Genomic DNA, 25935 nt, shown 5'->3' with positions numbered 1-25935 from the left:
TGTGTGCCACCACACCCAACTACTCTCTTTCTTATTTTAAGGACTTTATCCTTTTCCTGTGTCTTCCAAGCCTACGTATATTTTAAAACACACTGTAAGCCATTTAGAGGTTTTTCTTTGCCTTTGAATCTATCTTTACTGGATATCTCTCTTTTTCTGACTACACGAGCCTTAAATTTGCCAAGCAACATGGCTAGGATTAAAGTTGTGGCTTTGATGGCTGGATGCAGCCCATTTTTCATCTTTCTGAGATTCCAGTCTCATGATGGAAGTACCGGTTGAAGCCATGTTTATTGCCACAACTCTATGGCATTTCAAGGTCCCTGCCACCACCAAAATGCATGTAGTCAGTCAGCTTTTCATTAACACCATTTGAGTGTTTCATGGCAGAACTCTTAAAAGAGCTGCAAGACTTTGCAGCTAAAACTGAGTCAGGAAGCCCCTCTTAAAAGAGAGCACTTGCCTCTAACAAGCAGAGTCTACTGAAGAAAGGGCTCATATCAATAAGCTGTGCTATACTCTATTGTTTTCTGTCTAGAATTACTTCCCAAACTCTCTCAAGATTTATGTGGATGCAGTTGCCCCATGTTGGGCACCATTTGTTGACTGAGGTTTTTTCTGTCCTGCCTGGTCCTGTAGCTGTTAAGTCCCAAAGTTTCACACAGAGGTCTATATTAGTTATAAACTGATTGGCCCATAAGCTCAGGTTTTTTACTAACTAATTCTTATAACTTATATTAGCCCATAATTCTTGCCTGAGTTAGCTATGTGGCTTGGTATCTTATTCGGTGAGGCAGTCATATCTTGCTTCCTCTTTGTCTGGGTCACAACTGCAGACTGCACTTCCATCTTCCCAGCATTCTTGTTGCCCTGCCTCTACTTCTTGCCTGGTTGCCTTGCCTATATTTCCCACCTGGATACTGGACAATCAGCATTTTATTAAAAATAACACAAGTGACAGGATAAAAGACACTTGTCCCAAAGCAAAATTATGTGTCTCATAGCTGCCAGTTACTCAACCTCCAAGTGATCTGATGCCCTTACTGTGGGATGGTGTTTCTGTGTGCTGTAAATATGTGATGCTTTCATTGGTTGATAAATAAAGCTGATCTGGCTTATCTAAAGGCAGGATAGAGCCAGAAAAGAAATCCAAGCAGAGATACAGAAGAAGAAGAGTGGAGTCTGGGAGATGCCAGTCAACTGCTGAGGAAGTAAGACATGTAGAAAATGAGGTAACAAGCCATTAACCACATGACAAAATATAGATAAGAAACATGAGTTAATTTCAATGTAAGAGCTAGCTAGCAATAAGCCTGAGCCATTGACAGATGTTTATAATTAATATAAGCCTATGTATGGTTATTTGAGAATTGGTGGTCAGGAAAGAAACCTTCAATTACATATCCTCTCCTGGACTTTCTAGATACCTGCACTTATGTGCTCATACTTCCATATATATGCATAATGCAATGAAATATTATAAAAATAAATCTTAAAAAGTAAGAAGATAATATAAAATATAATTTCATGTAAGAAATTTAACTATAGAGTCATTAAAATTATGATATAATTGGGTAAAGTTTGTAAATGTTTTTAAGTTAGTTCTAAAATTCATATGGATTTTATTTCCAATTAAAAAAGGGAAATAGTTTTAGACAGAAAAAAGGTTTGATTATTTACAACATATGGTTTCAAAATGTACAAATGCAGAGTAGCCTGAACAATTTCTTCTTTTGCAGTTCATGGTTCTTGTGCTGTACCTAAAAATTTGTCCTAAAAATATTTTCTTTTACATTTATTTCTAGAATTTTACTTTGTTTCATTTGGATTTGTGTCAGTGGAAGTTTTAAGTTAGTTTCCTTTGTAGTAGGATATAGGACTAGTGGATCAGCCTCCATCCTTTGTGAATTTGTAGCTATTTCACTAACAATTTCTGGATCCACAGTGGGGTCTTGGATATGACCTTGAGCTTGATATCAGGGTTTTAGTGAACTTAGGACCTTGCTGTTCTCTGAGTGACTGTCTAACTCCAGTAACATGGTCTACAGGGCTGGGGTTACAATGCATGCTCACTTTAATATACAAATATTTAATATGATATATTTAATGTATATATATATATATGCATACACACATATATGCCTGTTTGCCTGCACACACACACACACACACACACACACACACACACACACACACACACACGGTTTGGATTCTGCAGAAGTGGTGAGTCCCTTACATTTCATTAGGACCAATGGAAATACTCCTAAGTGGAAGACTGAGAAGTCTCTGGGCAGTCACAACTGACAATGTCTGGTTGGAAAGTGCTAAAAATAAATCATATCATAGATCTGGTGAGTTATTGAAATGAAAGTAAAGTATTTAGGTCTGCCTCTATGGTCACAAGTACCTTTATATCTCTAGGCTGTAGGTCTTAGATTGTGTTTGACAGAAGTTGGAGCTGCCTCATAGGGCTATTTCAATATCCACAAAGCGGCCTTAATTTCATCTGTAGGAGATCAAAAATACTTTGATGGCTTTGAGTTGAAGAATGTATATGTGAACAAATGATCCTAATGCAGGCATAAAATAAATGCGTGGTGCTGAATAAGAGGCAAGACAATGGTAGTTATGTGTACCACAATAAATCACTTTCAGATGCTCTGCATTCTGGTATTCATCAAAGACTGTAGAAATGATGACTGTCTACTTCAAATCCTTAAAACATATAAAGGAAGGCAGAGTATTTGGGTGAGTTGAGTCAAGTATTTAATGCACTTGTCTTATTGCCTGCAGTGCAATGTGGATGCTCAAAAGGCCTTCCAGTGGTGTTGTATTGAGGAGTGGGAAAAAAATAGGTTCCAGATACCTGAAAAAGAGTGAAGTGAATCTTAAACAGGATTCTATCATAATCTTTATGTTTTTTTCAGAAAAATGAATAATAGGTCAAAGTAATATATTCATCATGTACTATTCTACCTTTCATTTGAACAAAGCTTTTCAATTTTATTTAAAGTTTAACTGAGAAGTCCTCTTAGATCCCCACACTAGCTACCACCAATTAATAAAATAAATTATTTGTTCTGAATTTCCTGTATTCTTCTGGGAAAACACAAATCATTTCACTTGTGTTTAATAAACACTGAAAAGGAATTCCAAATAACTTCACAGGATGTAGATGCCCGCTAGAGAGGGCCAGCTGGGCCCTAATGAGTCACCTGGCTCTAGAATTCATTTCTGTACCAAAAAGCCATAGGTACCCATCTCTCAAAGGGACAGGCAAACATAGCCCTAAGGGTTTGCCATGTTACTGAGAGCATCTTTTTTCTCCCATCTCGGTCAAAGATATCCATCATCATTCTCACCGCATATGTATCCTTGGCCAGTGAGAGTATTCAATATTTCACATTGTATTCAGCCTACATACATACATATATATATATATATATATATATATATATATATATATAGATGTAAAAGGAATACATCTTCCTAAAGTCTCTTTTGGAATTCAGCATCACAACTCTGTTTCTAAATGGTAGGTGCAAGAGCCATGGATTTTATTGAGATGGATTTTCACTGGTTTAAGAAGGCAAGCAAAAGAGACCCTGTGGTGTTCCTTGTATAGCTATACTAGTTGGACCTGGGGACCCAAGAAACATGGATCTAAGGGAGCCAAAACCACTGCTAAGTTTGAAAACTGAGAATGTGAAAAACAAAATCTGGAGGAAAACCTTGATACTAGGGTTGGATTAGGCTCCTAGTCCTGTGTCCCCTATTTACCACCACAAGTGACTGAACCAGTAAGGAGAATGGATATTAGAGTGGTCAGAGTTCCTGAACTATGGTGACAAGAATAAATGCTAGTCTAGAGGTCAGGAACTTAGGTGTGTAGGAGGGAGGGAGAGAAGGGCAAGTAGTGATCAGCATAGTACACATAAAATATCTTAGTTTAGACCTTGGCAGGTGTTAGAGATTGTGCTTAGAGATGTGTGGCAGGAGGTCCTGCCATGTAGGAAAAAAAACAATGTTCTTCAAAGCATGGAACAACTGAAAGTAGCAACATTTTATTTTTATTGAATTCCAGCAAATCTTGCCTTTCAGGGATAGGGAACCCTGCAAAAGAGGCAGAAAAATGCAGGAGTAAGAGGTGATGGAGGACACCAAGAAAGTAAGTTTTTCTAAATCAGCATGTTTAAAGTTTATGTGAGCACAGAGACTGAGGCAGCATGCACAGGGCCTGCATGGGTCTGCACCAGGTCCTCTGCATATATACTATGGCTTCCAGTTTAGTGTTTTTATGGGATTCCCAAGTGTTCAAATGAGTCGGTCTCTAATTCTTCTCTTGGGCTCTTTTCCTTTTGTTTGTTTTTCTCCAAGTCCAATGTGTTAATTTTTGTCTTGTTTTATCATATTATATTATATTATATTATATTATATTATATTCCCTCAGACAGCTGTCTGTTTTCTAATCAGAGATAGAAAGAAGTAGATCTAGATGGGTGAAAAGGTAGGGAGGAACTGGGAGGAGCAGAGGAAGAGGAAACCATAATCAGGATATACTATGTGAGAAAAAAATTCCATTTTCAATAAAAGAGGGGAAACAAGTTACTTAGCATAACTATGTGACAAAATACCTCTGTTGGTTTTTCAGAACAAAACTGCAGTGTATGGACAATTAACATCACTGAAAAAACAAAAAGATGGGAGCCAAACAGATTCCCGTGTGCAGGTTAACCCAGCTGACAGGCTACCTTATTGGACTCCATTTAGGACTCTGCAACAGCACAGAGTGACTCCTAATGCTGTCATAATGAAAGCAGCATTGCCACCACGGAACTGAGATAGAGGCAGGAATCACAGAGCACCAATGCTACTATGTGCATAGTCTTGTTCTTCAGATCAGAGTTTGAAAAGAAAGATTTCAAAGTACCAAGCAAGCTTGATAGAGTTAGAAAGAGCTTTCTAAGAAATTATGAATAGTAATTTTAGAATAGAAAAAGCAGTGGAGGCATGATAGCTTTATTCAACTATTTAAATAATTTTATGTATAAAATAGATAATTTGTACTGTTGCAATATTGATAATTAGTGCAATGAAAAATAGATTTTTAATGGTAGAGCTGACCTCAAGGCAGTAAGCTGTTACTAGAGTCATTTGGACACAACTGAGATCCATCACAGAAAAGATAGAAGATATTCTTGATGGGCTACAGATGCTCAACTACTGATTCATTGCTCTTCATAGTTAATTTATTGAAAGAACTCAGGCTCTTCATCAGAGAAACTAAATGCTTATTTTTACAAAAGAAAAAAACAATTGAAATATTTAAAGAACTGATATATTTGAAAGGTATTTATTTCTAATATTACTAGTTTAGGTAAATGTTTACATACTTTAATCGTGCATAAACATTGTTAGCAGAAATTGAATACTATGCATATTATATCAGTATGAGAAGACAATCAGAGCATCTTCTAACATGACTTTTGAAAATCATATCATTGTAAGGGAGTATATGTTATAGGGAGATAAATTTAGAGAAATGATTGAATCTAGACTACAAAGTTCTGAATACCAAGCCAAAGCAGATGATGTAGGTTCTTTGAAGTATTTCATATACCTGAATATCACTCAGGGAACATGCATTTACCAAACACTCTTCAATCAATAAAAACGCCACAAATCAATGATATGTGATGTGCATGGTTTTAGTGAGATTATATTATATTATGAATATTTGAGAAGTTACTCAAATAATTTAATGAATAAATATGCCACTATTTAGTGGGAAACATAAAAGAAAAATAATGAACAAAATGAGGCAAATGCAACAAAATACAAAAGAGGAAGGACCAAAGCCTAGACCACAGTGGTAACAAAAAGAGATGAGAATGAGAACTAAAAAAAACCAAACTTATATTAAATATTCTTGGGTTATCATTTAACTCTTTATAGCCATTCATTGCCCCTTTCTGTGTCTGATATAACATCCTTATGACTACTATATAAAATCTTTTGGGATGTATTCTTAGACTACTAGCTCTACCAACCCCAAGCTAAGAATAAAATCAGAAGACACCTGAGACCTATTACAGAGGGATTCCCACAATTGCTGTAAACTACCTATCTGATGTTTCTACAAATATATTTGTGAAGTGGACTGAGTTATGGCTTTGTTTTGTTCTGTAACTACAAAAACCTTATGTATCACATAGGATTATGATAGTCAGGGTAACCTGACTACATGATCCTGGGCCAGAATCACCCATTTGAGCACAAAATAAACTAATTCTATGACTTTTGATGTGATAGTTATGTTTTTGTGTTCACAAAATGATAAAATTGGTAAGTAAATGGCATATAATTACATTTTTTTTTGTATGTGGTACAATGAGAAAAAGCTAGGAATCTCCCACATTGCAGAGAGGAAATGCTGGATGAAATCAACACTCAGATATAAAATATGGGTGGAACGACTGAAGGAAAGGATCAGTTTGGTATAGGAACAAATTATGAGAGGGGTTTGTGAGATTTTCAATAAAAATGACCATCATGAGAATAAATTGGTCATTGAAATTATTGACCATGGCCATTGGAGATAGATCACAATAGTGAAGTATTGAATAGTAACATTTAAGAAATAGTGCATGCAAAAAATAGCAAATGACAAAGTGAGGTTCATCATTTTCATTTTATTCAAAGATAAAAGGAAAAAGTACCACAATTCCAATGAACTCAGTAGTTATGTGTGGAGCAGAGGATAAAACCATGAATAAGAGTGAGGATAATTTAAAAAATCCAGCAATGTGAAAAATCAGAACATTATAAAAACAAATTATTTTCATTTCCCTCAACAGGGACAATTCACACAAAAGGAAGAGACTGGAAACTACACCACTGTGACAGAGCTAATCATTTTGGGACTAACAGAGGATCCTACACTGTGTATAGTCTTTTTTGTGATATTTCTAGGAGTATATGTTGTCACATTAGTAGGAAATATCAGCATCATCACGTTGATAAGAATTTCTTCCCAGCTGCACACACCCATGTACCTGTTCCTCAGCCATCTGGCTTTTGTAGACATTGTCTATTCAACCTCAGTCTCCGTTATAATGCTTATGGAACTCCTTGGGCATGGGCTGGTCCTACCTGTGGCTGCCTGTGAAGCTCAGCTCTGTATCACAGTATCATTTGGGTCAGCTGAGTGCTTCCTATTGGCTGCCATGGCCTATGATCGCTATGTAGCCATCTGTTCACCTCTCCTTTACTCCGTGCTCATGTCCCCCAGAGTCTGTTTTATACTGTTGGGAGTTTCTTATGTTGGTGGTTGTATGAATGGTTGGACATTTACTGGTTGTTTGTTAAGTTTGAACTTCTGTGGACCAAATCAGATAGATCACTTTTTCTGTGACTTCTCCCCTCTGTTGAAACTGTCCTGTTCAGATGTCTCTGTTATTGGATTCATCCCCTCTATCTCTTCTGGCTCCATTATAGTGGTGACAGTGTTTGTCATAGCCATCTCCTACATCTATATCCTCATCACCATCCTGAAGATGCGCTCCACTGAGGGCCGCCAAAAGGCCTTCTCCACCTGCACCTCCCACCTCACTGCAGTCACTCTCTACTATGGGACCATCACCTTCATTTATGTGATGCCCAAGTCCAACTACTCTACTGAACAGAACAAGGTGCTGTCTGTATTCTATACAGTGGTGATCCCCATGCTTAACCCCCTCATCTACAGTCTGAGGAACAGAGATGTAAAGGAGGCCCTGAGGAAGGCAACTGTCAGAGTATATTCATAGACCTTTCAATTCAGGAGATACGTGATGATTTCATTTAGCCATATCACAGTTAGCATCCATCACATGATGTTTACAACTCACCTTTATACACTCATGTATCATCTGTGGGACCACCTCACATCAGTAAAATGACAGGAATAATTGTTGCTATCATAGACCTTCTTCAATAAGTCAAGATCTTTTCTTTTATGTTATTTATGTGCCTTGTGTGTGTCAGGCTAAATTTTAGTTGCATATATTAATTCACCTATTTCTCACAACAACCTAAGTAAGTGAAACTATTGTTTTACTTTCTGGATAAATTTCCCAGGTAAAGACTGAAAGTAGAGTGCCCATATACTCATGAAGAAAAAAAAAGAATAACTAAGGTCATTTGCATCTAAGAAGTTGGTCTCTAAAATTATGTGTCTTCTACATTCAATTTCCCAGTGAATCCATAAGATAGGGTATTATAAATGAGAAAAGTAGTCTCGGAGAAAAAGAATATTTTCCCAAGGATGCAGCACTGACTCTTTGCATCATGCACTTAACACTCATTCCACCACAACCTGTCTAATAACCACTGTCATTGAATAGAGGATGTGTTCAGAGTTATCAATCTAAAGTTAGTACATTGAGTCAATCTTTCTAACAAATGTTATGCAAATATTACCTAGGTAATACATTTCGAAGCACAGGTCTCAAAAACCAGGTCAATTCCCATTTCTTAGCAAACCGGGTCTTGATAATATTGTTTCAAGATATGACTTGAGTTCTAGTCATATTTCCATTCACATTTAAAAATAGAGTATTTGGCAAGATGTAAATATCAGTACTTACATAACGTGACAAGGAGCATTTTAAATTTTGTGTGTTACTGTTAATGTCTACGCCACAGTCTTGGTTTTGTTGGTATAGATCAGTGAACAAATTAGAACTTGTAAAAAATACTAGAAATATTGTCTCAGAATGAACTTCACATTCTTCCCAAGGGCAAGACCTACTTTAACTAACATGACCATCATCATGAGACTGTAAAGGAGGAGAGTTTTGCTAGGTTATGGAAACTATTAAGCAAATGCTGAGTAAAATATAATAATGGAAAATAAGACTTAGATTCAATTGTTTTCCCTTAGTGTAATGAGAATTAGAGACACAAAGAGTTAGAGATATTTATAAATTCCAACAATACAGAAAATGCCTAATTGTCTATAATATGAAAGTGTATGGTATTAGCAATGAAATTTATACTGGAATCTGAAAGATAACAAGGGTAAGTTAAATGGAAATGATATGTTGTTCTGAATTTAAAATTTGTATTTTAATAATTTATTACTGTGCAAAACACTACTAGAACATTGAATAAATATTTGAACAATTTTGCTGAGGATCTAGGTAACTAGGCGTAGATATGGTTAGGAGAATGACCAACAATAAGTGAGAAGAAAGAATCAGGAAATCAACTACGGCCTGGCTGCAGTGAGTAGGTACTACTGTTACCCCATTCTCCTATGGATGAACCTTTGCACAGCTGATATAAAAACCAGAACATGTGTTTGCAAAGTTCTTCAGTATCTTGATTATACACCTTTCTTCATGGGAGTAGAGTGTGAGGTTAAAGGACCAAATAAAGATGTAGAAACCACACCATCATATACTGATGAGCCCTCTTCAATTTCATCTGAATCCTACCCTACTTAACCTTTTCTTGTACATGTGCCCACTCCATTTTTCACTGTTCTAGCTCACAAGGTAGGATCTTTTCCCCTTTGTTTTCTGGGGAACATATTCCTAGACTTTATCTTTTTTTCTTGGTTTCCATGTGAATATTTTTCTTTTCTTTTTTATGTTTAATATTATTCAAAATCTCTCACTTCCCTTTTCTCTCTCTTAACCCTCCATATACCTTTCCTTGCTTTCTTATAGATTTTGGCCTATCCTTTCATTAATTGTTGTTAAATGCATATATGTATATGTATACACATATATTTCTAAATTTAACCTACTCAGTATGCACAATGCTACTGAATGTATTTTTTCATGGCTGACCATTAGATATTATATAACCAGTTGGCATGCTTTCCCTGGGAAAGACTAGCTCTATATGCATAAAAGCTTCTGTTTTGGATTTTAGATAGAATTTCATTCTGTCTTAGATATTGATCTCATGCTTACCATGTAGCCCAGAATGGCCTTATATTCACAGAACTCCTTTCTGTGGCCTATTAAGTGCTTACATAGTAGTTATGAACCACCAAGCTTGGTGTGTAGGCACCTGTGTGAGTACATATATGCCACATGTGTCCAGGTTCCTATGGAGGTCAGAGGATCTTGTTAGATTCCCCGGAGGTGCAGTTACTGGTGATTGTGAGTTGTTATAAATGAGTGCTGGAAACAAAAGGTGGTCATCTGGAAGAGAAGTAAATGTTCTAAATTGCTGAGCCATAGCTCCTGTCCAACGGCACTCATTTTTGACAAACACCTCTAATAGTGCACAGGAACGTTGGTGGTCCATTTTGACTCCATGAGACATGGTGCTTTAGTTGTGTGAATCCCGCTTTTCCAGGCATAAAGGCTATCAGAAAACCAGCGAAGGATGTACACAATCTCTGTACTGAAAACTCTAATATATTAATGAAAGAAAGTGAGAAAAACACTGACGCAGAGACAGACATTGCTAGGCATGAGCTGGAAGATTTCAGTCTTTAACATAGCCATACTCCACAAAGCAATCTTCAGAATCAGTGTAACTCCCATCAGAACTCAGTGCTTTCCCTACAGAAATGGTGAAAATAATGCTTAAATTTCTATGGATTCAGAAAGACACCAATTAGAGGAAGGAATCTTTTTTTTTTCACATGACAAAGCTTTTATTCATTCTCAGCGACTTAAGAAAGGCAAGCTCACTGGCGCTTCACTTGAGTATGCTGTCATCTTGAGCTTCTGCCCGTTCTCTTTCAATCCGTTTCAGCTCATCTAGTCTCTTCTTCTCCTCCGCAGCCACCCTCCTCTCCTCCTCTGCCCGGGGCTTTAGGTAACTATAGCGCTTGGCACCGTAGGCCATGCCGAGGACCAGGGCTGAGTATCGGCCGAGCTTGATGAGCTGAGAGACCTGAACTGGGGGCACCATCTTGTCCGTGACCTTCGCGCCGGAAGCTTAACTCTAGAGGAAGGAATCTTAAGTGAGGGATAAAACTGGAGGCACACTTTTTCTCCTTTCACATGGCTTTATTGAGTCATGACACAATGAACTGTGGGTGCTCAGGTGTCTCAGGTGAGAGTCATAAGATGTTCTACTGAGCAGCAGTGAGGAAGAGGCTCAAACACCTTTTAAAATGACAGTTGTATATCTGAAAGACTCAAAATCATTTTTCTAACCCAGCCCAGCCTGTCTGGGCACTGGGTCCGAATCCTCGGGGCACCCAAGCGGGTGGGAGTTCCTTTGCTTCTATGGCCTGCCTGCAGCAAGCAGGGTAGGCGCTTTGTTTGCAGGCTGCCCCATCAGCACGGAGGCTTGATCTCTAGGCGCCAGGAGAGCCAGCATTGAGGTGAGTTTCTGGCCCCGCCCGGTGCCAGCCTGGGACAGGGAGCTCAGAGGTTCCTTGGCCCCCTATCCTTCCTGGGCTCTTTGCAGGGCCTCTCCTCCCTGCCTACTGCCTCTTTCTTTCTAGCCCACCCAGCTTCCATCCAGAAACCTGCCCACTTCGGCCCCACCGCCCTCTTTCGGCACATAACATCACCCAGCCCAGCCTATCTGGGCACTGGGTCCGAATCCTCGGGGAGCCCAAGCGGGTTGGAGTTCCTTTGCTTCTATGGCCTGCCTGCACCAAGCAGGGTAGGCGCTTTGTTTGCAAGTTGCTCCATCAGCACAGAGAGACAGCTTGGGGGTAGGCGCTTTGTTTGCAAGCTGCCCCATCAGCACGGAGGCCTGATCTCTCAGCACCAGGAGAGCCAACATTGGGGAGAGCCAGCATTGGGGAGAGCCATCAGTGGTCACGGAGATCTGATCTCAGCACCAGGAGAGCCATCACTGGGGAGAGCCATCACTGGGAAGGTACATCAATAGGCAAGGAGACCTGATCTGGTAAAAGAAGATCCATAAGGGAGCATTTGGAAGAAGAGATGGGCAGATGCCAATGCAAGAATTCACCCAACAAGCTGAAAAGCAACATGAAGCCACCAGAAACCAGCGACCTCACAACGGGAGGACATGAACACCTTAATCAAGAAGAAGTAGAAAAGATTGACTTCATGAAAGTGATTGACGCCCTTAAACAGCATGTAAAAAATGCCCTATAGAAATGGATGAGAAATATAACAGAAAGTTTGAAGAATTGAATAAATCAGTGAATGATACCCTAGAAAACCAAGGAAAAACAATCAAACAGATAATGGAAACAGTTCAAGACTTGAGAACTGAAATGGAGGCAAAGAAGAAAATACAAACAGAGGGCCGGCTGGACATGGAAAATTTAAGTAAACAAACAGAGTCTACAGAAACAAGCATAACCAACAGAATACAAGAGTTAGAAGACAGAATCTCAGATTCTGAAGATACCATAGAGAAAATAAACACTCTGATCAAAGAAAACAGCAAGTCCAACAAATTCTCATCACAAAACATTCAGGAAAAATGGGACACAATAAAAAGACCAAACCTAAGAATAATAGGAGTAGAAGAAGGAGAAGAAGTGCAGCTCAATGGTCCAGAAAATATATTTAATAAAATTATAGAAGAAAACTTTCCCAACCTAAAGAAAGATATACCTATGAAGGTTCAAGAAGCATACAGAACACCGAATAGACTGGATCAAAAAAAAATAAATAAAACATCCCCTCGCCATATAATAATCAAAACACAAAGCATACAGAAAAAAAGGCAAAGTCACTTATAAAGGTAAACCTATCAGACTCACACCTGACGTCTCCATGGAAACCATGAAAGCCAGAAGGTCCTGGATAGATGTACTGCAGAAACTAAGAGACCATGGATGCAAGCCCAGATTACTATACCCAGCCAAGCTTTTGTTCACTCTAAATGGAGAAAATAATTTTTTCCAGGATAAAAACAATTTTAAACAATACACAGCCACAAATCCAGCTTTACAGAAACTAACAGAAGGAAAATCACTAACCAAGGAGTCCAACAATGACCACAATAACTCAGACATCTAGAGACCCTTCACCAACACAAATCAAAGAACTGGAAACACACAAAATCTATGACTAAAAAAGTGACCGGAGTTAACAACCACTGGTCCTTAATATCACTTAAAGTCAATGGACTCAACTCACCTATAAAAGGCACAGGCTAAGAGATTGGATAAAAAAACAGGATCCAACATTCTGCTGTTTACAAGAAACACACCTCAACCACAAAGAAAGGCACCTACTCAGAGTAAAGGGCTGGGAGAAGGCTTATCAAGCAAATGGACCTAAGAAACAAGTGGTGTGGCCATCCTAATCTCTAACAAAGTTGACTTCAAACTTAAATCAATCAGAAGAGATGGAGAGGGGCATTTTATACTCATGACAGGAACAGTTCATCAGGATGAAGTCTCAATCCTGAATATCTATGCCCCTAATATAAAAGCACCCACGTACATAAAAGAAACATTGCTACAACTCAAGGCAGCCATCAAACCGCACTCACTAATAGTGGGAGACTTTAACACTCCTCTCTCACCAATGGAAAGGTCAATCAGACAGAAACCTAACAGAGAAATAAGAGAATTAACGGAGGTAATGAATCAAATGGACTTAACAGACATCTATAGAACATTCCACCCAAAAGGAAAGAATATACCTTCTTCTCTGCAGCTCATGGAACCTTCTCAAAAATCGACCACATAGTTGGTAACAAAGCAATCATCCACAGTTACAAAAAAATATTAGTAACCACCTGTGTCTTATCAGATCACCATGGATTAAAGTTAGAATTCAACAACAATGCTACCCCAGAAAGCCTACAAATTCATGGAAACTGAACAGTCAACTACTGAACCATACCTGGATTAAGGAAGAAATAAAGAAAGAAATTAAAGTCTTCCTGGAATTCAATGAAAATAAAGAAACAACATACTCAAACTTATGGGACACTATGAAAGCAGTCCTAAGAGGAAAGTTCATAGCACCAAGTGCCCACTTAAAGAAAACAGAGAAAGCTCACATTGGAGACTTAACAGCCCACCTGAAAGCTCTAGAAAAAAAAGAAGCAGACTCACCTAGGAGGAGTAGAAGACTAGAAACAATCAAACTGAGGGCTGAAATCAACAAAATAGAAACCCAGAAAACAGTCCAAAGAATCAATGAAACAAAAAGCTGGTTCCTGGAGAAAATCAACAAGATTGACAAACCCCTATCCAAACTAGTCAAACAGCAGAGAGCGAATTTGCAAATTAATAAGATCAGAAAAGAAAAGGGAGACATAACAACAGACACAGAGGAAATTTGGAGAATCATTAGATCTTACTACAAAAGCCTATATGCCACAATATTGGAAAATGTAAAGGAAATGGACACTTTTTTAGATAAATACCATATATCAAAGTTAAACCAGGACCAGGTGAACAATCTAAATAGACCTGTTAGTCGCGAAGAATTAGAAGCGGTTATCAAAAACGTCCCTACCTTTGTTGTATGATAGGGCCTCTCTTGGGTATATTCCCAAGAGTGGTATTGCTGGATCCAGGGGTAGGTTGATCCCGAATTTCCTGAGAAACCGAAACACTGCTTTCCAGAGTGGTTGCACAAGTTTGCATTCCCACCAGCAATGGGTGAGTGTACCCCTTTCTCCACAACCTCTCCAGCAAAGGCTATCATTGGTGTTTTTTATTTTCGCCATTCTGACAGGTGTAAGGTGGTATCTTAAAGTTGTCTTGATTTGCATTTCCCTGATCGCTAAGGAAGTTGAGCATGACCTTAAGTGTCTTTTGGCCATTTGAAGTTCTTCTGTTGAGAATTCTCTGTTCAGATCAGTGCCCCACTTTATAATTGGGTTGATTAGCCTTTTACGGTCTAGTTTCTTGAGTTCTTTATATATTTTGGAGATCAAACCTTTGTCAGTAGCAGGGTTGGTGAAGATCTTCTCCCAGTCAGTGGGTTGTCTTTTTGTCTTAGTGACAGTGTCCTTTGCTTTACAGAAGCTTCTCAGCCTCAGGGAGTCCCATTTATTCAATGATGCCCTTAGTGTCTGTGCTGCTGGGGTTATACATAGGAAGTGGTCTCCTGTGCCCATGTGCTGTAGAGTACTTCCCACTTTCTCTTCTATCAGGTTCAGTGTGTTCGGACTGATATTGAGGTCTTTAATCCATTTGGATTTGAGTTTTGTGCATGTGGGAGCCTAGGCAGTTTGGATGCTCACCTTACGAGACCTGGATAGAGGTGGGCAATCCTTGGCTTCCCACAGGTCAGGGAACCCTGATTGCTCTTCGAGCAGATGAGGGAGGGGGAATTGATCGGGGGAGGGGGAGGGAAAAGGGAAGCGGTTGTGGGGACGAGGCAGAAATCCTTAATAAATAAATAAATTTAAAAAAAAAAAAGAAAAAAAAAAAGAAAAAAAAAACAAAAAAACAAAAACGTCCCTACCAAAAAAAGCCCAGGACCAGATGGTTTCAATGCGGAATTCTACCAGAACTTCCAAGAAGACCTAATACCTATACTCCTTAATGTATTTAACAATATAGAAACAGAAGAGGCATTGCCAAATTCCTTTTATGAAGCTACAGTTACTCTGATACCAAAACCGCACAAAGACTCAACCAAGAAAGAGAATTATAGACCAATCTCATTCATGAACATCAATGCAAAAATCCTCAACAAAATACTGGCAAACCGAATCCAAGAACACGTCAGAAAAATTATCCATTATGATCAAGTAAGCTTCATCCCAGGGATGCAGGGCTGGTTCAACATATGAAAATCTATCAATGTAATCCATCATATGAATAAACTGAAAGAAAAAAAATCATATGATCATTTCATTAGATGCTGAAAAAGCATTTGACAAAATTCAACATCCCTTTATGATAAAAGTATTGGAGAGATTATGGATACAAGGGTCATACCTAAATATAATAAAAGCTATATACAGCAAGCCGACAGTTAACATCAAATTAAATGGAGAGAAACTCAAAGCCATCCCACTAAACTCAGGAACACGACAAGGCTGTCCACTCTCGCCATACCTCTTCAAGATAGTGCTTGAAGTTCTAGCAAGAGCAATAAGACAACATAAGGGGATCAAGGGGATTCGAATTGGAAAGGAAGAAGTGAAACTGTCGTTATTTGCAGATGATATGATAATGTACATAAGCGACCACCAAAACTCCACCAAAGAACTTTTACAGTTGATAAACAGCTTTAGTAATGTGGCAGGATACAAGATCAACTCCAAAAAATCAGTCGCCCTCTTATACACAAAGGATATGGAAGCAGAGAGGGAAATACATTTCACGATAGCCACAAACAACATAAAATATCTTGGGGTAACTCTAACCAAGGAAGTGAAAGATCTATTTGACAAGAACTTTAAGGCATTGAAGAATGAAATTGAGGAGTATACCAGAAAATGGAAGGACCTCCCTTGCTCTTGGATTGGGAGGAAAACATAGTACAAATGGCAATTCTACCAAAGGCAATTTATAGATTCAATGCAATCCCCATCAAGGTCCCATCAAAATTCTTCACAGATCTTGAGAGGACAATAATCAACTTTATATGGAAAAACAAAAAACCCAGGACAGCCAAACAATCCTATACAATAAAGGATTGTCTGGAGGCATTACCATCCCTGACTTCAAACTCTATTACAGAGCTACAGTGATGAAAACAGTGTGGTACTGGCATAAAAACAGAGAAGTCGACCAATGGAATCGTATAGAAAACCCGAAATTTAACCCACAAACCTATGAACACCTCATTTTCGATAAAGGAGCCAAAAGTGTACAATGGAAGAAAGAAAGCATCTTCAACAAATGGTGCTGGCATAACTGGATGTCAACCTGTAGAAAAATGAAAATAGACCCATATCTATCACCATGCACAAAACTAAAGTCCAAATGGATTAAAGACCTCACTATCAGTCAGAACATATTGAACCTAATAGAAGAGAAAGTGGGAAGTACCGTACAACAGATGGGCACAGGAGATCGCTTCCTATGTGTAACCTCAACAGCACAGACATTAAGGGCAACATAGAATAAATGGGACCTACTAAAACTGAGAAGCTTCTGTAAAGCAAAGGACACTATCACCAAGACAAAAAGGCAACCGACTGACTGGGAGAAGATCTTCACCAACCCTGCAACAGACAAAGGTCTGATCTCCAAAATATATAGAGAACTCAGGAAACTAGACTTTAAAATGCTAATTGACCCAATTAAAAAATGGGGCACTGAACTGAACAGAGAATTCTCAGCAGAGGAAGTTCAAATGGCCAAAAGACACTTAAGGTCATATTCAACCTCCTTAGCGATCAGGGAAATGCAAATCAAAACAACTTTGAGATATCATCTTACACCTGTCAGAATGGCTAAAATAAAAAACTCCAATGATAGCCTTTGCTGGAAAGGCTGTGGGGGAAGGGGAACCCTCATCCATTGCTGGTGGGAATGCAATCTTGTGCAACCACTTTGGAAATCGGTGTTTCGGTTTCTCAGGAAATTCGGGATCAACCTATCCCTGGACCCAGCAATACTACCCCTTGGAATATACCCTAGAGATGCCCTATCTTATGACAAGAACATTTGTTCAACCATGTTCATAGCAGTATTATTTGTAACAGACAGAACCTGGGAACAACCTAGATGCCCCTCAATGGAAGAATGGATGAAGAAAGTGTGGAATATATACACATTAGAATACTACGCTGCGTTAAAAAACAATGACTTCTCGAATTTTGTATGTAAATGGATGGAAATAGAAAACACTATTCTGAGTGAGGTAACCCAGACCGAAGAAGATGAATATGGGATGTACTCACTCATAATTGTTTTCTAGCCATAAATCACGGAGTCTACAATTGGTGATCCTAAAGAAGCTAATTAAGAAGTTCTACCAAAGGAAAAACGTATAGTTATCCTCTTGGCTATGGGAAGTAGACAAAATGGCCGGGGAGAAAATTGGGATCTTGGGTGTGGGGTGGGATGGGGTTAAGGGGAGATGGGGAGAGAATAGTGAGAAGGGGAGAATGGGAGGAACTTGGGAACAAGGAAGATTGGGATAAAGGAAGGTTGGATAGGGGAGCACGGAAGCACAATTCTTAGTTAAGGGAGCCACCTTAGGGTTGGCAAGAGACTTGAACCTAGAGTGGCTCCCAGGAGCCCAAGCTGAGGTCCCCAGTTAGTTCCTTGGGCAGCTGAGGATAGGGAACCGGAAATGACCCTAGCCTATAGCAATACTGACAAATATCTTGCATTTCATCATAGAACCTTCATCTGGTGATGGATGGAGATAGAGACAGAGACCCACACTGGAGCACTGGACTGAGCTCCCATGGTCCCAATGAGGAGCAGAAGGAGGGAAAACATGAGCAAAGAAGTTGGGACCACGGGGGGTGCACCCACCCATTGAGACAGTGGAGCTATTTCCTGGGAGCTCACCAAGGCCAGCTGGACTGTGACTGAAAAAGCAAGGGTTAAAACTGGACTCTCTGAATATGGCGAACAATGAGGGCTGATGAGAAGCCAAGAACAATGGCACGGGGTTTTGATCCTACGCAATGTGCTGGCTTTGTTGGAGCCTAGCCAGTTTGGATGTTCACCTTCCTAGATATGGACAGAGGGGGGAGGACCTAGGACTTACCACAGGGCAGGGAACCCTGACTGCTCTTTGGACTGGAGAGGGAGGGGGAGAGGAGTGGGAGGAGGGGGAGAAGGATGGGAGGAGGGGGAGAAGTGTGGGAGGAGGGGGAGGGAAATGGGAGGCTGGGCGGAGGTGGAAACTTGTTTTTTTTTCTTCCTTTTCTCAATAAAAAAAAGAATCATTTTTCTATTTCTTCTGCAAATGGGTAATAAATCCAAGTACCAATTTCATTCATCCCTATTCTAGCCATCTATCTCAAGGCTCCTTTTAAATTTGATTCAAAGGTTATTTTAATTGGGAAGTGATATCAGAACATTACCACAAACTAACTAAATAAGCTATTACGTTCAATGGCAAATATTCTTCTGTGAGGACATGTGCTGTCTCTTTCACTTTCAGTAAACAAGTACAAATGAATTCCATTGGATGCTAAGACATGTGGGTGTCACCTGGGGAGGGCAAACTAGGACTTAATGAATCACTTGGTTCCATAAGTCTCTTCTGTTTCAGAACCCTATTGACCTTTCTATTAATAGGCACATAACAATGATCCCTAAAGGTTTGCTTTGTTAGATTATAGCTATTCCTCCCCTTAACATGCATACAAAGACATCCAACCTTGTATTTTCTTCAAGTGTGTGACTATGCTTTTTGACCAGTGAGTATATTGATGGTTCACATTGCAGAGTTTTGAGATCCCAACTTTCTCTACATAAATAAAATACACTTCATAAAGTCCTTATTGGGTTTTATGTAAATATTGACTTTAAATGGTAAATGAAAGACTGATAGACTTCATTAGGATAGATTTTTAAATAACTGAAGAATAAATTGAAAATGTGTAATGTAATTTTTAGATCACCTAGAGATACTGTGTAGTGGTTTCCTGGCATACATAGACTGGTTTTCCTAAGGCAGGTGGGTACTGCATGGATGGCCGGTGGCAACCATTATTGTTACTAGACACAGGAACTGAGACAAGAAGAGGAAATCAGAAGCAACAACCTGATTTCAACTAGGTAAGGTTCATTGACCTCTATTTCCCATAACAGTGACAGATCCTTTGAGGAACAGGATTTTGAGTGTTCAGCATTCCTGATCTAAGCCAATAATCAGGAAAGCCATTCGAGAATTCTAGATATTAAGCATACAGTGGAGAGGAAAAGGAAGAAAGAAAAAGTATTAGTTTTTATACTCTACATTCGAATATCAGAATTTAGGACAGAGGACACAGACATATTGCACCTATGTCTTATTTTTGTATTTATGGTAAAACTACCTGACATGTTGAAAACAAAACTATTGTCATCCAAACACTAAGTAATTGCAAAACTACTCAAACTTCTTGCATTTAATAACTAAAGACATGCTTAACCTTTATATATCTGAAGAACTTTGGCATTTCACAGATATCCCTTTCTTTAATCTCACAACAAAACTGCACTATGAGGTCAGTTCTCTCATTGTTCAAGTTAAAAAAATTATCCCAAGCACCAAAGAGTTTATGTGCCATGTGCAATTTGTTATAGATGACCTGTGTGTCTGCCTTGTTTACCTCCACTTAGAACTTGGCAATCAGTGCAGAATGGCTAGTGAGAGCTAGAATGCAAACAAAGTTGTTACCTTGACCCTGCTTGAATCAGAACGCAAAGAACAGTAAGACTGTGTTCAATCTGAAGAAGAAGTCTTCAAGAGAACTGGGAACCACGTTGTAGGCAGGATAGAAAAAGGAACTCTGGGTGCTTTCTTTTAGAAATGGGAAACCAATAGTGGTGTGACAGCCTCAAACTTCTCAATGATTTTAAATAGAAAGTTGAATATTTGTACCATTAAATGTATGCTGACCAACTGATAAGTTTAAAAGAAAAACACCTAATAATAGAGCTAACATCAGAGATAAGTTACAATAGTAACTTAAACAGGAAGATTCCATCAAAGAAGATACAGGGGACATTCTTGAATGAGTGGTGGATTGATTCACCGAATCTCCCAATTCATCACGTCTGGTGAACAGTTGGATCTTATGTTTATTTATTCTGACGAAACTGAAAAAAATCAAAAGGTCCAAAACATTTAGAAGACGTTTAATACTGATAGCATTGTGTCTGGTAAAAGTTCAACTATGTTGGAACTCTTAAAATATTGCGAGCAGACTAATACACTTATATGAATATTATGCAATGTTTAGGGAGATGAAAATATTAACACTTTCAATCAAAATGCAGTCAACAACACAACCCATCAGTGATCAATAGGGAACAATTTCCTTTAATGTTTTCACTAATGTAAATCTTAGTGGTGAACTTACCACAAAGCACAGAATGCACTCTTCAATTTTTTTGCCTTCAGAAAAAGAGCTAAGCATGGTACTTTTAAAATGTAGCTAAATCAGGCAGGGTGACACATGCCTGTAATCTCATATTGAAACAGGATTATCACAAGTTTTAAAAGAGCCAGGGCTAGTCTATGCATAGTAAGACCTTGCCTGAAGAAGACCTCACTTGGGCTTTCTCTCTCTCTCTCTCTCTCTCTCTCTCTCTCTCTCTCTCTCTCTCCCTCTCCTTATGATTTTCTAAAATAAATATCAAAATATTTAAAAGTAAATAGAAACAAATGTAGTAAATATCTATAGATCGAAATGTGTAATAGGAGCTATGATTCAAAGGAATTGTCAACTGTTTTCTCCATCTTTGTTATTTCATTTTTATTTAAAAATTAGATAAATGAGACCTGATTTCATTGTTTTGTAAGATATTCTTCTATCAAACCTTTCACTCACTTCATTCTCTTTGAAGTTTAGTTTTCTGGGCAGGGAATATAAATTACACCTTGTTTGCCAGAACCTTGCTACCACATTAATCATGCATATGCTCACCCAAAACTTTAGCACACTTTCTGCACAAACATTGGGTTTTTAAGACAAAGATAAAATTATTAATGGAAACATGTACTAATTGAGAAAATGAAAGGTAAGCAAGTTGTAAGCCATGGTCTAGTGTACACAGCGGCCACTGGATCATTTGCAGAAGCAGATGTCTGCCGAGAAAGTGAATCAGGTTCATCTTTATTAGTCAGAGAAGCTTTTGTAAAGAAAATAATTTGAAGGCTGAAGCTAAGCACCTGGAATATTGATGGATTTCTGGGTTAGTGTAAGAACTGCATGGAAAGATGTCAAGAAGCGTAGTTAAATGCAGGGAAAGGTCAGAAAGAATACTAAATGTTGTGCCAATGAGGTCATAGCTCAGAACCTGAAAAACCACCAAAAGAATTAGATTTTGCCTTATCTGCTTTATATTAGAAAGAAGTAATTAATCATACTATTATAAACTACAAGAGGAAATGATGTGAGTTAGAATAAATAGGCATTAGAGTTAGAATGTGTGTTAGGTAAATCAACAGACAGAATACAGAAAAAATACAGAGTGAAAATGACCAAGGATTTAAGCCAAGTTGTGACACAGAGGATGGAAAACAGGAGATGAAGAAAGAAAAACCATTAAATTATAGACAAAAGCCAAGGTATTTTACTAGAAGGAGTACAATGTGAGGAAGATTGCCAGGAAGGCTGCAAAGTTGCAAACATGAGATTATGAATGAATGAGCTGACTGGGGTGAGGGACTTGGAGAGACACTCAGTAGTTAAGAGCACTGAGTGTTCTTTCAGAGGACCTGAATTAAATTTCCATCAACCCCATGGTGGATCACAACTGTCCATAACTCCACTTCCAGGAAACTCAATGAATGCACTTTTCTGATTTCTGTGGGTACAAAGCATGTATTTTGTGTAAAAACATGCACGAAAGCCAAACAATCATATACATAAGAATAAATAAATACATCAAAATTATAGAATATTGGTGAAAGAGTTGAAGATGAGTATGGAATGACATCGTTTGAGATACTTGAGGAACTTCTAATTGATTGGAGCATGAAGAAAAGTTCAAGAGATCATCGAAATTATAGATCTCATCCTTGAGGGGAGGATATTTGGAGTCAAGGTTTGAGGATACCTTGTATAAGCATTACATAAAGAGAAGAAGATACCTGAAATAGCAGGGTGAGACTTAACTATTTCCATTTTATTCAAGAAGGAACAAAAACTCTAATCATGCAAATCATAGATATTTATAATTTGGTAAAAGAAAGGGATTATTATAGAATCTGTGGAGTAATAGAAAAAATATAGGAAACATTGAATAATTACTAAACGAATGTATTTCTTCTCATCTCCTTCAACAGGGACATTTTACACTCTAGATGAAGGCTCCAAATCACACCATTGTGAAAGAGTTCATTCTTCTGGGGTTAACCGAGAACCCCACATTGCGTATCATTCTCTTTATGGTATTTCTTGGAATATATGCTGTTACTTTAGTAGCCAATATCAGCATCATCACTTTAATAAGAAGCTGCCCTCAGCTCCACACACCCATGAATCAGTTTCTTAGCCATCTGGCTTTTGTGGACATTGGGTTTTCTACATCAGTCACACCTATAATGCTTGCAGGATTCCTTGGATATGGAATGGTACTCTCTGTGGCTGGATGTGAAGCCCAATTTTGCATTGCAGTGACATTTGGTACAGTCGAATGCTTCCTTCTGGCAGCCATGGCCTATGACAGATATGTGGCCATTTGCTCACCCTTGCTCTACTCCACACATATGTCCCCTAGGATCTGCTTCCTCTTGGTTGGGGTTTCCTATGTTGGTGGCTTTGTGAATTCAATGACATTTACTAGCTGCCTGTTGAGTTTGTCCTTCTGTGGGCCAAATCACATAGATCACTTTTTCTGTGACTTTCCTGCTGTGTTGAAACTTTCATGCTCAGATGTCTCCATTATTGGAATTATTCCCTCCATCTCTGCTGGATCCATCATTGTGATCACAGTGTTTGTCATAGCTGTCTCCTACAACTACATCCTCATTACCATCCTGAAGATGCGCTCCACTGAGAGCCGCCAAAAGGCCTTCTCCACCTGCACCTCCCACCTCACTGCAGTCACTCTCTACTATGGGACCATCACCTTCATCTATGTGATGCCCAAGTCCAACTACTCTACTGAGCAGAACAAGATAATGGCTGTGTTCTACACAGTGGTGATCCCCATGCTTAACCCCCTCATTTACAGTCTGAGGAACAGAGATGTAAAGGAGGCCCTGAGAAAGGTCACCATCAAAATATATACAAGAGAATAAGGATTTTTCTTGTGCATGCCTCTATTAGTACTATCATGTGCTATTCAACTGATTGTGTAAGTTAAAATCCTTTGCAGCAACTCACATTTATACACTTGTATGTAGTAAGAAGACACTTGGAAATCATTCAAGTTGTAATAATGCAGCAGCGATTATTACTATTATGGAACGCTGGTATATATCAAGATGTTTAGTTTATGTAGCAAACAATGATTTATGCTTGACATTCTAAGCATCTGTTATAGAAATAAATTATATGTGAACCCATTTATCCTGACAAAAGCCTAATAAAGTGGTATCATTTTTCTTTTTAAAAGATTGTCTGGACATTGAAAAATAAATGTGGTTCAACCATATAATCATGAAGGATCAGAGATGTAAGTTCAATAGTGAAATTCAGAGACTTAGTAACCAATTTAGTTTTCAAAATAAATTTGTTAGATTGGCATTTTAAATTGTACTAAATTTACAGTACAAGCCTTGGAGAAACAAAGCGGTTTCTTCAGAGAAGTGAAGAGCTATCTCCTATGATTCTGTATTCTATGCAACACAAGTGTTGATTCAGTTCTGCTATTTCCCACACACTTAACCCCTACTATGCCATGATAAATCTGATGTTGTAATTACTGCTATGATACACAAGGTTTGCCTAAGGCAATCAAGCCTCAGTTAGTACGTCACTTTAATCTTTGGGGACAATTGATTTTATAAAGAAGGTATAGTTAGTTTATGCACATCATAACCACGTTGGACCTGGGGAAACTGATTTGATTCCAATTTTGGGAAAAATAAAGTCTTGATAACACATTTATCCTAATTTTCAGTGTTCTAATTATGTTTAAATACACATTAAAACAGACTTCTGTGTCCCAGGCTGGCTGAGAACAGCACAGGCCCACCTGGAAAATGAGCCATTATGTTGAGCAATTATATGGTGGAGAAATGGGAGAGAAAAAGAAGTGGATCAGTTCATGTGCTGTGGAAATATGTACAACTGAAGAAACAAAAGTGGTGAGGGACAAGCCGATGTGGGTGACCTGCTTGCCAGTCAGGACTATGGTAACATCTGATTTTAGGCTGCTGCCAAGTACCATGTCTGAATCAAGGCCCTACAGCAAGTAGTAAGGGTCTGAGTTTATGTCTATGGCTTCTGCTACCATCGAGGGCCATGCAGGTGCCTATGAACTGGTTAGCTACCAGAGACCATGTTGGTGTCTTAGGCTCATGACGCCAGTGGGGCCATACTGATCTGGTTGGCCTATGTGGTTACCTGGCTCCATGGTGATATCTAGGCCAAATGCTGCTGAGGGCCATATCTGTGTCTATGTTTCTACCACAGTTGGGGTTTATGTTAATCTTCATGACCCATATTACCCCAGTGGTTCATAGGAACCGTGCATGTTGAAATATGAGGACTGTGATGAACTGGCACTGCCCTTTGCTGGCCCTGGGGTAGCTGGTCCTGACCCTTGCTGGCCACTGCAGCAGTAAAGTTGGTTCTGTCCCTTATGGGAGAGCTGGATCCACACATGAGAGAGATGGCTTCACCTCTCACTACAGGCATGGAGAGCTGGCCCTGGTGGCATGGGTGTAAAAGAGATGGCTGTGCCTCTCAATTGAGGGGACAGTCCTAGTGGCTTGGACTGACCAACTCTGCTGCCACCTAGACCCACATCCAGGACTTTGAGTTGTCCCACCCCAACATCTCCCTCACCTATGACCCGCTGGAGTGCCTGAGAGGACTGGCTCTATGGAACCATAGCCACAGGATCTTCATGACTGGGGGCAACAGCAGGATATCTGAGAGAAGTTTAGTAAGGGCCCAGTAGTGACAGCGTACCAGAAGCCAGAGGCCTTGAACCAGATCAACAACTCATTGCAATGAACATATTCAAGTAAGCTGGGTGGGTAAAAGTTTATACTGCATGGCACACCAAAGGCATTAGGATGAATGGAGAAGACTTGGAGAGGCTGGAAATATGGAGGAGTGAAGTGGTTGTTTGTTGTTTTTGTTTTCAATTACAATATTTTTTGTATTTCTTTAGGAAAATCAAATTTGGAACATCGCAAGGGTGAAGGGTGGATATAGAGGGACTGGGAAATGAGTGAGATTGGGGAGCACGATGTGAAATTCCTAAAGAATCAAAAG

At 39.0% G+C, this 25935-nt stretch overlaps 3 protein-coding genes across 3 annotated transcripts; 2 read left to right on the top strand and 1 right to left on the bottom strand.

Moving 5' to 3' along the window:
- Nucleotides 1-306: 306 nt before the first annotated feature.
- LOC121457776 (olfactory receptor 473) lies at nucleotides 307-7808 on the top strand. Its single transcript, XM_041666766.1, has 2 exons — nucleotides 307-319; nucleotides 6880-7808. The coding sequence occupies exons 1-2, from the start codon at nucleotides 307-309 to the stop codon at nucleotides 7806-7808; spliced, it is 942 nt and encodes a 313-aa protein (XP_041522700.1).
- A 2824-nt stretch (nucleotides 7809-10632) lies between these two features.
- On the bottom strand, nucleotides 10633-10917 carry LOC121458043 (ATP synthase subunit e, mitochondrial-like). The gene has a single exon (XM_041667161.1). The coding sequence runs from the start codon at nucleotides 10915-10917 to the stop codon at nucleotides 10702-10704; it is 216 nt and encodes a 71-aa protein (XP_041523095.1). The 3' UTR covers nucleotides 10633-10701.
- An 11930-nt stretch (nucleotides 10918-22847) lies between these two features.
- Nucleotides 22848-23786, top strand: LOC121457775 (olfactory receptor 477). Its single transcript, XM_041666765.1, has one exon. It carries the CDS (start codon nucleotides 22848-22850, stop codon nucleotides 23784-23786), a length of 939 nt encoding a protein of 312 aa, XP_041522699.1.
- Nucleotides 23787-25935: the final 2149 nt, after the last annotated feature.

Source organism: Microtus oregoni, unplaced genomic scaffold, assembly GCF_018167655.1.
Source record: "Microtus oregoni isolate MIOR12 unplaced genomic scaffold, Mior012 000016F_ref0000370, whole genome shotgun sequence".
Classification (NCBI taxonomy): domain Eukaryota; kingdom Metazoa; phylum Chordata; class Mammalia; order Rodentia; family Cricetidae; genus Microtus; species Microtus oregoni.
This window is presented reverse-complemented; position numbering and strand designations above follow the sequence as displayed.